This window comes from Pteropus vampyrus, unplaced genomic scaffold (assembly GCF_000151845.1).
Source record: "Pteropus vampyrus isolate Shadow unplaced genomic scaffold, Pvam_2.0 Scaffold56, whole genome shotgun sequence".
Classification (NCBI taxonomy): domain Eukaryota; kingdom Metazoa; phylum Chordata; class Mammalia; order Chiroptera; family Pteropodidae; genus Pteropus; species Pteropus vampyrus.
This window is the reverse complement of record NW_011888837.1, coordinates 5,970,515-5,984,890: the sequence shown is the minus strand read 5'-3', so window position 1 is coordinate 5,984,890 and position 14,376 is coordinate 5,970,515. Positions and strand designations below refer to the sequence as shown.

At 37.4% G+C, this 14,376-nt stretch overlaps 1 protein-coding gene across 1 annotated transcript in view; it reads right to left on the bottom strand.

Moving 5' to 3' along the window:
• Nucleotides 1-14,376, bottom strand: part of FRAS1 (Fraser extracellular matrix complex subunit 1) — a 421,815-nt gene that overhangs the window by 215,379 nt on the left and 192,060 nt on the right. The window contains exons 10-14 of the mRNA XM_011360633.2: nucleotides 8,050-8,139; nucleotides 6,118-6,153; nucleotides 4,533-4,680; nucleotides 2,960-3,103; nucleotides 1,518-1,652 (exon numbers count right to left, since the gene is read on the bottom strand). Coding sequence (XP_011358935.1) covers nucleotides 1,518-1,652; nucleotides 2,960-3,103; nucleotides 4,533-4,680; nucleotides 6,118-6,153; nucleotides 8,050-8,139 — 553 coding nt within the window. The remainder of the gene's footprint in view (nucleotides 1-1,517; nucleotides 1,653-2,959; nucleotides 3,104-4,532; nucleotides 4,681-6,117; nucleotides 6,154-8,049; nucleotides 8,140-14,376) is intronic.

The window sequence follows — 14,376 nt, the reverse complement described above, 5'->3', positions numbered from 1 at the left end:
ATAGAATATGATAAGTCATAAACATTAAGCCTTCTTTTCTCTTTTATGGCTAAAATTTCTATTGAAACACTGGTCCTTCAAGGATCACCAAGGGATAGTACATTCCTCCATTCATCAAACGCTTGTTCAACAAATGCTGAGTACTTTGTGCAGCCCTTGATGTTGGGGATATAGAGATAAATAAGACATTCCTACAGTCCTCAAAGAGCTCTCAAGCAGACGCTGAAGGTAGCATGCCTCCCATATTCCACAATGTGACCGGCCACAGGACAGGTGCCACTATCCTTACAACTGCAGGGCACAGACAGTCCTAGTGTTTCCTTTTAAGAGGCTTCCATAATCCCATGGGCCATGCTTCTGGCCATGACCTGGCATGAAGGGGCCAGCAGCCTCCTCCACATAGGACCTTCACATGCCTTAGAGCTCATTCAGCCTGCACCTCTGTACATTTATTCTGTACATTCTTATACATTTCTGTACATTCTTATACATTTCTTACCTCTGTAGAACACCATACACTTATTCTCTTTTAATATTTTCCTTTCAAAAGATTGTCCTAAAAATCTAACCAAGGGCATGAAAGAGAGGAGCATAGCAGCTGACCCTCAGCATGGCCCACCTTCTGATGCACCTCATGGATATGCCCTTCTCCTGCTCAGCTGCAGAGTGTAGCTACCACAATTCACTGAGTGACATCCTAGTCCCTCCCTCTGGCATGTCTGCCTTTTTAGATTTACCTGCCACTGCACACCTGCCTTAGCTTCTGGGCACATCTGATTCTCTGTCTTCTCTGGAAGACAAGCTCAGGACTCTGCCCCTTATCTTGGTAATAACCTCCTCTCATTTCTGCATTTTAAAAATTCTTATACATTTACTTTTTTACTTAGACCCATGATTATAATCACTATTGAAAAATAGTCAAATACAAACAACAAATTAAATTATATCGAGACTACTGTCACCTCTAGATACTGTTCTGATATTGAGAATTTCAACTAGATCTTAATTAAAAATAAAAGTACGTATATAAAGCTACTAAAATATATAGATAGTAAAATAAGAATAAATTTAAATGCCTACTATTGTTTTTGTCTAAGTTTGTTACTATGATGTCACTTTCTTCTTTCTGTTACTCTCTCTCTTTAGGTGGAAATAAAGTTTAAAAAATATGTAGATGTATTTTCTCTTTCATTTTCATTTAAGCCCTACTACAAAGGAATCTAACTTATAGCATAATGACAATTCTGAATCAAAAGTATGGGGTTAATTAAATACTGTGTCAGTGCCCCTAGATGTGTGCAGAAGGGCTTCTAGAAATCACATCACACGTGGGCATCACTAAAGCACTAAGGCTCTAATCACAACATGGGTCATCTCTCTCACCCACTGTTCTCATCCCATCAGGTATCTCATTTAGAATTTCTTCTCTTACTTGAAAAGCCGTTTATAGCTCCTGGTGGCCCTGGATGGTTTGGGGGTAGGGAGTGGCTTTTTCCAGTGACCCAGCTGGTGGTTACCTGCACAGGAGTGGCGATCTTGGTAGAAGCCATCTCTACAGGTGGATACACACTGTCCCTGTTGCATCAGCAAAGGAGGCTGGCAGGAAGAGCACTCCAGCCCACTAGTACACGTGGAGCACTGAGGCTGGCAGGCTGGCTCCGCACAAGGTTATGAGAAAGAAAAAGGGAAGCTCTGATTAGCTCAAAGACAGGACCCCAGTGCCACATCCTACACAGCCCAATTCTGAGGCCCTGGGATCACAGAGAACAAGAAAGGCAGGAAAATAACTTAGCCTTCATTTATTTATATAGCACATATTTCATGCCAGGCACTACACAAAGTGCTTTAAATATATGAATGCATTTAATCTTCATGACAAACATATCAGGTAGATATTATTAATTCCCATTTTACAGATGAGGAACAAGCTCAAAGCAGTTAGAAAACTTGCCCAAGGTCACATGAAGCTGGCGTTTCAAGCCAGGCAGTTTGGCTCAGGGATCTGTGTTCTTTTCTTCTTGTCCAGTAGTCCCCAATATCTTTTTCACTCAACTATTTTACAAGACTATTCCTGCCTTTTTTCTTCTACAATCTATGGCAGAGATATAAATATCTTTCAAAATGCTGACGATTATGAATCAGGAAAGTAGAAATAAGTGAATAACTACAAAAATAATAAAAGTAGTTAATTTTATTGAGTCCCGTCTATATCCTACACACTATTCTAGGCAGTTTACATGTATTGATGCACTTAATCCTCTCAAGAACCCTTTGAGGAAGGTCGAAGTATTACTCCACTTTACAGATAAGAATACTGAGAGGTTAAATTCTTATACAGAGAGGTTAAATACTTACAGCCAGAGTATGAACCTCCATATTTTAAACTGATAATTAACTCTTTGAGTCAGAGATAGGGAAAAAGTAATAATAATTTGGCCTCAACCAAGCCAAATTGTCCCAGGTGAGTTCTCTTTCTTAGATGTATAAGATTCTAAGATGCACATAAATCCATTCTGGATTCTTTGGTAACCCAAAAGAGATAAGCTCCATTATCAATTATCTGTGTGATATTGAGCAAGCCAGCTAATTCTCTGTCCCACAGATTCCCCATTTGCAAAATAAGAGAGTTCTAGTAAGAGAACTAGAAGGTCCACATCAATTATAAAGCTCTATCTTAGATTAACTCAGTGTTTTAATAAATCCTTGAAGGTCTTTAAAAAATAAAAATAAAAAATATCTAACAAGCATCTGCCCTCCCCATCATCTATCTCCCAGTTAGCATCAAGATTCCTGTAAAATGTTAGAAAAAAGAGATCTGCGGGTAGAGGCCAAATAACTCATGAATGATATTACCCTCTACTAGTGGTTTTTGAAAGTTGTACATTTCCTGCATTCATGAAGCCCTCCTTGGCACCAGTCAGCCTCAGCCCACCTCTGGGCTGTACGCCTGGAGCCATACCTAAACAGAGAGCTCCAGCTTGGTAAAATCCTGGACCACAGCTGTGTACACACTGTCGGTTCCGCAGCAACTTTGTGGGGTCCTGGCAGAGGTCACAGTTGTCTGGAGATTGAGAGCAGGTCAAGCAGTCTGGATGGCAATGAACTGCAATCGAAGACAAAGAAGAAGAAAACACAGTTAAGACCATATGACTTCTCTTAATCTTTCCAAAAAAGAATCTACAGGGTATATGAACCAGTATAGAACATAAAGAACAGAAAACTCTGGCACTTCGGCATGAAAAAGGCCTCTAAACAGAAAAAAAAAAAATTATTTCGATGCAAGATTTCCAAGAATCTCTCCTTATCTGAAACACTATCGCCATCTCCCGTAGCCTCAAATTAAAGATGCTAAAAAACGTTACCGAATCGGCCCTATTAATGTTTCTATCTGCTAGAACGCCTCTCAAAAAAGGAATGACCAGCTCCACAATATATGATATAAACAGATTTTAAAATTTATGATTTTTCAGATGTTCTTCAGCTTCGATGTACATAAAAAGTTAAATCTTAAAACCTACAATTTTTAAAAATCATTACTTTCTTTTAAAAAAATACAGCTAGTTTTTAGCAAAATTTCAAATCTCATTCCCAATAATTGGGATTATCACCGAATTTAGTGGTAATTGTCAGCAAAGGACTTCTTTCAGGTTTTTAAGCTGTCAAGAACCCGATTTTCAAGGTATGGTGCATTATAATATGCTAAATATTTGTGTTGGAAAAGCCCAGAGAGCCACGTTGGTGAAGGTAACATGATAAAGCCATAAAGATGCTTAGCTTTTCCCATGGTAAACTCTTCACAGAACCACTGTGATTAGCCAAAATAAGTTGAGTGCAACAAGAACAACTGCCAATATGAAAAATTGCAACCCACAGATGAAAACAATTCGTTATGAAATATGAATGGAAGAAAATGCCACTTCTCTGAGAGACTAAGCTTATAGGCAAATTACTGCTCAGCCAGAGTAACTCTAGTGCTTGCCAACAATTATTAACTGGAACTAATTCAACCCCAGGTGATTTGAAAGCAGAGTTGCAGATAAAATTTTCTTTTGGAAGAAATTAATGAGTCTTTAAACTTCAAAAACCCATTTGAGAACTACAAAAGGAACCATCTGTTAAACAGTTCACCTTAAAAAAAGGACATTCATAACAAACTTTCAGCAATTGCTAATATTCTCAAAAATGAAACAATCTAACATACCTTTGCCTTTACAAGTTTTAAATATTATGTTATTTGATTTTCACAATAACTTTGTAAGGTAGATAAGGCACATTTTATCTACAAGAAAATTAAGATTTAGAGAGGGTCAATGACTTGCCCAAGGTCACATTTTCATAATCAGTTGTTTGGCAAATACATGGACAAAGATTAATTAACATCATTTGTTAGAAAAATTAGAAAGGAAGAAAAAAACAAACACAGCAAAAAATCAAGTGGATGACCAAAAATAAAAGCAAGGGGGGTAAAAAAGAGGTCCTTCTGAATTTTTTGGCAGTAAAATATCTCAGAAATAAATCGAACATGGACTCACCTGATGTGCATTCTGGACAGCACTGTCCCTTCACCACCTGGGCTAGTGTGGCCACTGGACACAGTGGACAAGAGGGCTCATAGCAAGTTACCTGAGCCCCCCGGCACTCACACACCTTGCAAGGGCCATCCTCCCATTTCTCCCCCTCCTACACAAAACAGCAAAAAAATGACATTGTTATCAGAATGCGGAGATTCAGAAGACAGTTTGTTGATAGAGAATTAATAATCGTCATAAGGGACAAAGTGAAGGCTCCTGATTACTACCATGCCAAACCTAACTCTGAACTAAGACAATAGTAGAAGAGTTCTAAAGGATAGTATTTCTCCTTCTTTGTTTTTAGTTGGTTTATTTTAAAGTAGAACCCAGGTAGAAAGATAAACCGTGTAGCATAGAACATCTGTTTCTCAAACTATCTCACCAAAAAAACACCAGAAAGGATTATTATGTACCTAGTGATTACCAGATACATTAAATACAATCTGTGGAATAACAATGGGAAGCTGGTTAAAACCCTGTATTTCCTCATGGTTACTACAGCGAGAGAGCAGTAGAGTCACTGTATTCTTAAAGTGAAAGTTTTTGAAGGTGCATTTTCAGTGCACTGTAGATGTGCATGGGCTGTCTCAAAATAAAATATTCTTTTCAGCCAAGCAAATTATGGTGATAAGCATGAGTATTTTGACAGAGGATCCAAAGTTAATTATAAAGGCATTTTGTTTTGTCTTGTCTTGTTTTGTTTTGTTTTGCTTGCTATCCCACTTGCCCTGGATACATGAAAGAGACAAACACTCCTACTAGAAAGTTTTGGGGTGATGAAGGAGGTAAAACAGGAGAGAAGAGCATATTTTAAAATAAAGATTTGATGAAAGGTGTATTAAGCCAACTTGTCAATGTTTAATATCAATGTTTAATGATATCAATGTTTAATGATATTAAACATTCCAAACAATTAATGTGACAATATTTAGCAACAATGAATGACACTATTAGGAAAATGAGGAATATTATCTTGAGAAAGTAGTTCTTTCCTTCCATTTCAAGACAAACCAGATTCTTGGCCCCCTTATTCTATAACCTCCCACACTATAAGCTTGCTTGGTTAAAAAAAAATACATGCTTGCACTTTGCCTTAAAAACAAACCATACAATGTTGTCTTGCAAACAACCTAGGGAGAATGAATGCTCCATATTGCGTGGGGAATGAACACTCCTCCGATCCAAAAAGCTCCTCTCTTCAATGCTTTGCAGTACATGAAATTGTACTAATGACTAAACTGAGCTTTCTAGGCCAGAAAAAATCAGGTGGAAAAAATTATCACAAGGAAGACAAAGGATGTATATAGGGGCTATAGTTGGAGAAATATTAGTTATAAATTGTGGGGAAAAATAAGCTAAAGAAGTGAGGAAAAGTCCAATAAATCAAAGTCTTATTTATCATTAAGATTCTTAAGTCTAGACCATAGCCATCAAACATGATTATTAAAAATACTAAAAGCATTAAGGTTCCTCAGGACAGTTTATGCAGATCATTGGTTAAAACAATTTTGAAATATTTATACACAAGTTAAAAATCTATACTTACTGGGATATGTTTAACTTCACTAGTATTTGAAGACATCTAGGAACAAAGAAAAATGTATTTATTATACCACTAAAACCACCATTAGGCTGATCTATTTATTTTTTCATTAGGAACTATCCATTTTCCCCCAAGTAACAAGCAATTTTATTCACTGGTTATGAATAGAAATAAAATCTATCAATATTAAAAAACAAGAAAAGCATACCAATGTGAGGGGAAGACAACATGCCTAGGAAATATTTTTGAATTCTTAATCTCACTTTGTGCCTGAGCACTTGGCTTCAATTCCCCTAACTATGAAGGACTTCTCAGTCGAGAGATCTAAACTTGTAAGGGCAAATTCTTGAATCTTGTTTGGTACTACAGAGCATTATGAGGATTTGTACATATTTTTAAAAATTGCTTTTCTTTAATTCCACTGAGTTTCATTTAACTCCAAAAATTAATACTATGATTGAGCAGGAAAATTAATACTATAATTGAGAAATGCAGATTCAACATTTATCGGGAACCTTCACTCTCTTAAATTCTTAAGAAACAAGGGTGACTAAACTGAAATATCACTATGAAACAAAGAATTGTTATTTGCCAACAGCATAACAATAATAATAACATCATTTTTAAAGCTTTTTGTGTATGTGCCAGGGATTGTTCTAAGTGCTTTATACTTATCATCTCAATAGACCCATGAGGTAAATACCACTGTCATCCCTACTTTACATTTGAGGATTAACAAACTTGCCCAAAATCATAGTAGGGATGTCACTCTGGAGCCTGCACATTAACCCTACACAATACAGAATATCGGCACGTTGACAGATGTAATCTATGCAGATCATAAAGAAAAAGTGTATAGAAATAAGTTCACAAATCAAAGTACCTAATCCTAATTCTGATAATCCTATTCTGATTGGTCAGTGAAGCAGTTTTACTTATGATCTACTGGCATATTTTTCAAAACACAATAAATTTGTCAACATTTCAAAACCCCATATGAGTGATATAAATAGAGTAAATTTGAAGAGATTAACATAAATTTTTTTTCCTTTGGGTATACAATAAAAAAGTACAGACATGGGGAGAAATAAAACCTTAGCAAATAGAGTTTTACAACACATGCTGTCCACCAAAATCGTTTCAATTCCCTCTGCAATAAATCGAAAGCCTGATCACTTTTCACTACTTCTTCCCTAGACCAAGCTACCATCACCCTTTTTCTAGACTACCGTAAAAACCTTCTAACTGCACCACCTACTTCCAGACCTGCCTCCTTCTTTCACTGGCCCATGTAACAGCCTAAATGATCTTTTCACAAGTAAGCCGGATCATAGCACTGCTCTGCTCAGAATTCCCCAGCAGCTTCCATCTGCGTCAGGGTAAAAGAAACATCTTTATCGTGGCATCCAGGCTACCTACTGGACCTTATTGCCAATTCCTTTTCCCCTCAGTCACTTGATTCCACTCTCTTTCTGTTTCTTGAACATGCCAAGGACACTCTGCTTCAGGCTTTTGTCATTTGCTGCCCCCTCTTCCTGGTATATGCCCCACCACCACCAACACTCCCCCTTCTAGGTATCCGTGTGGCTTGCTCCCTCACGTCCTTTAGGTTTTGCTCGATTTTCTCTATAGGAGAGGACTTCCCCAATCATGTTACGTAAAAGAGCACCTCCCTCCCCCAGTTACTCTCTAGTCCCCTTAAGCTGCTTTATTCTGTCCTTCATCTCTTCACTCTAGAACGTAAGCTCCATGATACTATGGACTCTACCTGCTGTGTTAGCTTCTGCATCCCCAGTACCTGGCACGCGATAGGTCTACAATCACATTTGTTGAACAAATGCATACACGAAAGAAATAAGAAAGTAATACCCCCTCGTTAAATTAATTTTGAATTATTAATTTTTAATAGTATCCAATTATTAGCTCAATACTCACAAATTTTGCATTTTCTTCATAAACACAATAGCCATTGCTTGGGACACATTCAGGACAGCATTTTCCATCTAAGTGAGTTAATTTTTCACCCTATAGAAGTAAGGGTTGCAGAGACACATATCAATTAGCATCTCCAGGTAGCAGTGCTAAATTTCAAAGCAGCTGGATTCCTTGACTGGAATGATGAACCTGAGCGCACCCCTTCCCTTTGTCTATGACTTATTTCATCTTCCTCTCTTCTATCTTCCTATGGAAATTCTAGTTGATATAGTTTCTGCTCTAAGTGCTTTTTCTTTCCAATTCTGGTGATACTTGTGCATAGATCCCTCCATGATTTCCTACCCATGAACAGGAGCTCACATGAAAAAGAAAAATGGCCAAGATAATGTTAAAGTTTTGGAAAGTTATGAGTTTCAGAAAAGGATCAGATTGTTTCAAATATACAAGGTGTGAACTTGTGATTTGGTTTTGTTTACGGTGCTCAAAACAAACCAACATTTTTCCTTGAATACAAAATCCAACACATTCCTTTATGCACAGATGTAGTCTCAGGCATAAATGAAACAGTAGAAAATTAATTTCTATTCAATATTTTAAAAATGTTATCTAACTTACATAATCACTATTTTTTTTAATTATAAAAGAAAGGAGGATCCCAGAGAAAATGACATAGATGATAGAGGCTTTATTCATCCCTCTGGCAACCAAATCAAAGTTGTGATTGAAACACAGAGAAAACAGCAAGTAAAGTTGCATGGAGTCTAGATGAACAGAAGCCCTACAGCTAGGGAGAGAAATAAGAAATTGCCCTGCAACAGTAGAAGGTAGGACGGGGCAAGGATGCAAGGCTGCCTGGACTTGAGCAGCTGAGTGAGACAGAGGCTGCAGCAGCAACAGCTGGAAGTTGTGGATGTTCCCCTTAAAGGGGCCATACCTGCAAGTGGACTTTCGCAGTGATGGACCTGCTGGCTCTGAGCACCAGTGTGGGGGCACCAAGGACTTATATGCGGACATTGGGTTGTTGGAGCGAGGACTGGAGGCACATCTTTCTCCCAGGAAGAAGCACTGGCAATATCCATTGTCCCTCTGTTGAGCCCTCCCCCTCCCAGTATAGACTCAGCGCAGCCAAAGCTGAGACATCATCAAACTGGATAACAGAGGTTGTTCTGCCCAGAAGATTCTCTGAAACTCCACCTCCCCCAACATGTGGCCCCACGCAAGCCACATTCAATTATATCCTTGGTGAGTCCAGTGCTCCTTGCTGAGCCAATTCTAAGACCCACACTGGCAGCAGCTGACTTTGGTTTCTGGTGTGGCCTTTTGAGGGAACTATAAGCACAGAATCTGTGGATTGCTTGTTGATCTTAACAGGTGGCCTCGGAGGGGCACAAGCTGGGGTTAAACTTGGCCTACAGCTAAACCCGTCTCAAGAATGTGTTACTAGACACCTGCTACACAAAGACACACTAATAGACTAGGAGCTTTGCTTAATACATAGAAACAGACACAGAAAGTCAACCAAAATGGGAAGACAAAGAAGCAGAAACCATATGAGAGAACAGAACAGAGATCCAGGAATAATGGAGTCAAGCAAACTAACAGATGCAGAGTTCAAAATACTAGTTATAAAGATGCTCAATGAACTTAGGAGAAGTATAGATGAACTCAGTGAGAACTTTAACAAAGAGATAAAAAACATAAAAATAGAAATGGGAATTATAAATGAGAACCAGTCAAAAATGAAGAACACATTATCTGAAATGAAGAGTATATTGGATGGAATAAACAGAATGGATAAAGAATAAGAACGAACCACTGATATAGAGGATGGGGAAGCCAAGGACATCCAATGAGAACAGCAAGAAAAAAGAAGCCAAGACTATAATAATAATTTAAGAAGCCGATGGGACAAAATTAAATGTAAAAACATCTGTGTTTTACATAGGGGTACCTGAGGGAGAACACGAAGCTGAAGAGCTATTTGAAGAAATAATGATGGAAAACTTCTCTAACCTGGTAAAGGAAATAGACATACAACCCCAGGAAGCTTAGAGAGTCCCAAAAAAAGATGAACCCAAAGAGGCCCACACCAAGACACATTATAATTAAAATGCCAAAGATTAAATACCATGAGAATCTTAAAAACAGCAAGAGAAAAGTATTTAGTTACCTATAAAGGAGCACCTATAAGACTGGCAGCTGGTTTCTCAAAAGAAACTATGCAGGACAGAAGGACTTGGCACAAAATATTTAATGTGATGAAAACCCAGGATTTACAACCAAGAATACTTTGTCCTGCAAAGCATCATTTAGAGTCAAAGGACAGATACAGAGGCTCTCAGACAAAAATAAGCTAAAAGAATTTATCAGCACAAAGCCAGTATTACAGGAGGGACTTCTTTAAGAAGAAAAAACACGTCCAAAAACACGAATGAGGAGTGGTAATAACTACCTTCCTATCAACAAGTACCTGAAATGGAAAATAATTAAGTGCTCCAACCAAAAGGTACGGTGGCTAAATGGATAAAAAAAGACCCCTACATATACTGCCTACAAGAAACTCACTTCAGATTAAAAGATATGCACAGGCTAAAATGAAGGAGATGTAAAAAGATATTGTCTTGATGGACCTAGCAAGTATTGCACTGAATGAAGTAAGTCAGATAGAGAAAGACAAATATCACAATTTCATGTACATGTGGAATCTAAAGAACAACATAACAACAATGGAAACACACTCATAGATACAGAGAATATTTTGAGGGCTACTAGATGGGAGGGAGGTTGCGGGGATGGTGAAAAAGGGCAAAGCAATTAAGAAGTACAAATGGATAGGTACAAAATAGACATGGAGATATAAAGTGTAGCATAAGGAAAATAGTTAACAATGTTGTAATAAATATGTAAGGGGGAAGAAGTTACCTGATTTAGTAGGGTGACCACTTTGTGAGTTATATAGATCTCTAGTCACTATGCTGTACAACTGAAACTAGCATATTATTGTATGCCAACTATAATTGAAAAAAAAAACATTGAATTGTACAATGAAAATACAAGCAACTAATTATCTATTATATTGCGATAAAGCCAGAAAAAAAGGAAAAAACATGCGATAGCAGAAAGATAGATGTTTAATTTCCAAAGTCTTATTTTAACTTACCAATATGAATAATATCAAAATTTTTGTTTTTAAAACAAAATAATAGATGCTTACTAGAAAATATTAAATAATTCTGAATTCTGTAACTTCGAAAGTATAATTCCACTACAGTCCTATCTCCCGCGGAATCTGCTGTTAAAAATACAATCTCTGTTTAAAATTTTTCATACGCATATACTAACATCTAATATAAAGGGCTAAAGAGTATTCTTTAAAGCACTTTCCACTTTCTAAAGTTATATCTACTTTCTAGAAAATGATGATATTTCTTTAAATGAAGACTATTTAGTTTGGGATGTATATTACATTTAAAGTGCAGAAACCACGTTAGGTAAAAATTGAGTAATGTAAAACTACATAAACAGAATAATCACAATGATATTTTATGTTTAAAACACTGTGCACTAAAGAAAACTATAAAATAAAAGCATTGGTTGTCTTTGAATTGCAGCATTACAGATGGATTTTAAAGTCTCTTTTCCACTAAAGTTTTCATTTTTCCAAAATGAAAATGTATTATTTAATTAATGAAAATATTAATTTTTAAAAGAAACACAAAAATACATGATTAATTGTAACTTTCTATGGTATCTAAAAAGTTATTTCAAAAGATATAGATCTCTGTCCATCAAAATCTAATGCCAATCAGAGGCCAATGGAGAGCATTGGGTGCTATAGAGAGCAGATGTATTTACATATAAATTGTTTTTCAGAAACGTGACAAATCGGCTGATAGTGAAAGCAAACCAAGAAACAGTGAAATTGGCTTTCAAAGCGTATAAAGGGGTTTATAGGCATGTAATCTAGGTCGCTTAAAACAATGTTTTGAAAGGAGACAGAGTATGTATACTTCTAATAAAGACAAAATGAATGAGAAATTCTTGAGCACCCACTACAATACATACAGACAAAATGAAAAATGGAGCCTGTATCACCCCAATAAAGCAAAGAAAGTAGCTGTTCTGAGTTTTCAACCGCTTCTGCAAATAACAGCCAGCCCTGCTCCTGGGGAACAAGGATTCGGTTTTGGTGAGGTAGAAAATTCTAAATAGATTTGCTATTTATAGAAGAAGCCTGGATGCCCCAAACTGCGTCAGTTCACTGCGGTGGGGAGCTTGGTCCAATTAGCATTTGACTTTTGCTTTGAGAAAAATTGCTTTACAAATCTAATTCTTTTCTTTTTAAGAGGATTCTGCTGCCTAGGCCAGATGGAATCTGCTAACCCCTCCCCCATGGGTCGCACCTACATCCATCCACCGGACAAAAGACTCCGTGATTCCACAAAGCTGCCCAGTGAGAAAGGAAGCACTTTTCTGAGGGGGTGTCATGGGATTTTCTTCCACTGGAAAAGGGAAAAGCCAAGCCATTTGTGGCATGCCTACCCACTTTCATGCATTTAGCTACAAGATTCAATTGCCTCATATATGAATACTAGGTCCTTTTAAAAAAGGTAATTTGACTTCTTTATCTGAATTTATATTCAGAAATGATACAAAGTACAGAAAAATTAAAACCATCATATTATGCTCTTCTATTGTTGATTTATTTATGTTTCGATGCCTAGGGATTTGGTTTGATATGTCAAAGATAAAGGTCATACTATTTTTTCCTTTTTAAAGAAAAATTGTGTGCTGATTTCAATGCTATTCAGAATATTGTTGATAACCAGCATGACAATTATTACAATGGTGAAACTGCACGATTTTGCCTCTTCTAGAAGTTTATTTTTCTGCATCTTTGTGGATATGCATACATTTAGACTTAATCCACTGTTGGTATCCAAGATTAGAAATCTAATAACCTTGATATTTCAGAAAAGGCAGAAAGTGGGGTAGAACTGAATAAAAATACCAGTAGCATATTTTCACTGCTCCGCTTGGCAGATGTAGTCGTTTTTCTCCAGGTAATCCTAAGACACTTAATTCATACTCCCTTAATTGTTGGTGCTACCACATATGATTTCTGTTTATGTATATGACTTCCCCCGAAGCTTGGGAACTCTTGAGATCAGAATGTGTCTTATTCATCCTTGTATCGCGAAGCTAAGCAGAAGTTAGAAAGTTAGCACATGCAGGCTTTTCCAAGGTCATTAACCAAGGTTATTATTTACAGAAGTATCGCAGAAAAAGAAGGTTAAGGGATATTTTGTCAGATTCAATTCTGGTTAATATTTCTCTTCTGATTTAGGATCCAGTACCTTAAACAAAATTTGAGAACATGGAAGTAATCTGGAATAAAGCAATTTAGTTGATTAAAGATCTGGAGAAATAGGCTAAAGGCACTAGAAGTCAATTTATAAAAGAGAGGATGGGATGCGGGGCGGGAGACAGACCTAGAAAGGGATGAGATAGTGCTACAGGGTGACCTGAAGAATATCGAGGCCCTTTCCACTTACGTCAGCAGTTGCTCCCCATTTTCCCTAAGAACAGAGAAGACCTGGCTCAAGCTGCCACAGGTAGGTGTCATGGAAGAAAGTCCAGCACTTAAAAATTCATCAGCATTGGGAATAGTGGGTCAAAATTCTTTTCTATGAGACATTTTGTTAGAACCTGCCAAAATAGGTGGCTAAAGAACCCACATTACCAGGATCATGTCCCCCACATTTCCCATGAACCCAAAGATCTCAGACAAATGAAAGCCTTGGAAAATAACCCAGCATTCTTTGAGCAAACTGCTGAGGCCAAAAAGCCCAGCCACAGTCTGAGAGAGAGAGGGAGAAAGAAAAGGGCCCTGATTAGAGTTTTTCTCATCTTCATCCAACCATTCTGACTCCCTTGACATAAAGAAAGAAAAAAAATGAAAAGGCATGTGGAGGGAAATAAATCTGCAAGAAGCAAGACTCTTTTTACTTAAATATGTCTCAGCTTTGCCAGGACTTAGAAGTGGGAGGCAAAATGAAAAGGCTGTCCTTGACAGCCTTGTTTGAAAGGTTGTTCCTCCTTAGGATCAGTGTTAAGAGGAACTGAGATGCGGGGAGAAAAGAACTAGAAAGAAAAATGCCTTCACAGACACCCAGTACCTCAGATCTCCCGTTTCCCTCATCTACTCAAGTTCACAACCCTGCAGGAAATTGGTGGGGCGGATGGGAGAGGCAGGGGAGAAGGAGACAACTTTAAAAGCAATTTGTTTTGCAGTGGGTCAAAATTGAGTTCAAAGAAAAAAAAAAA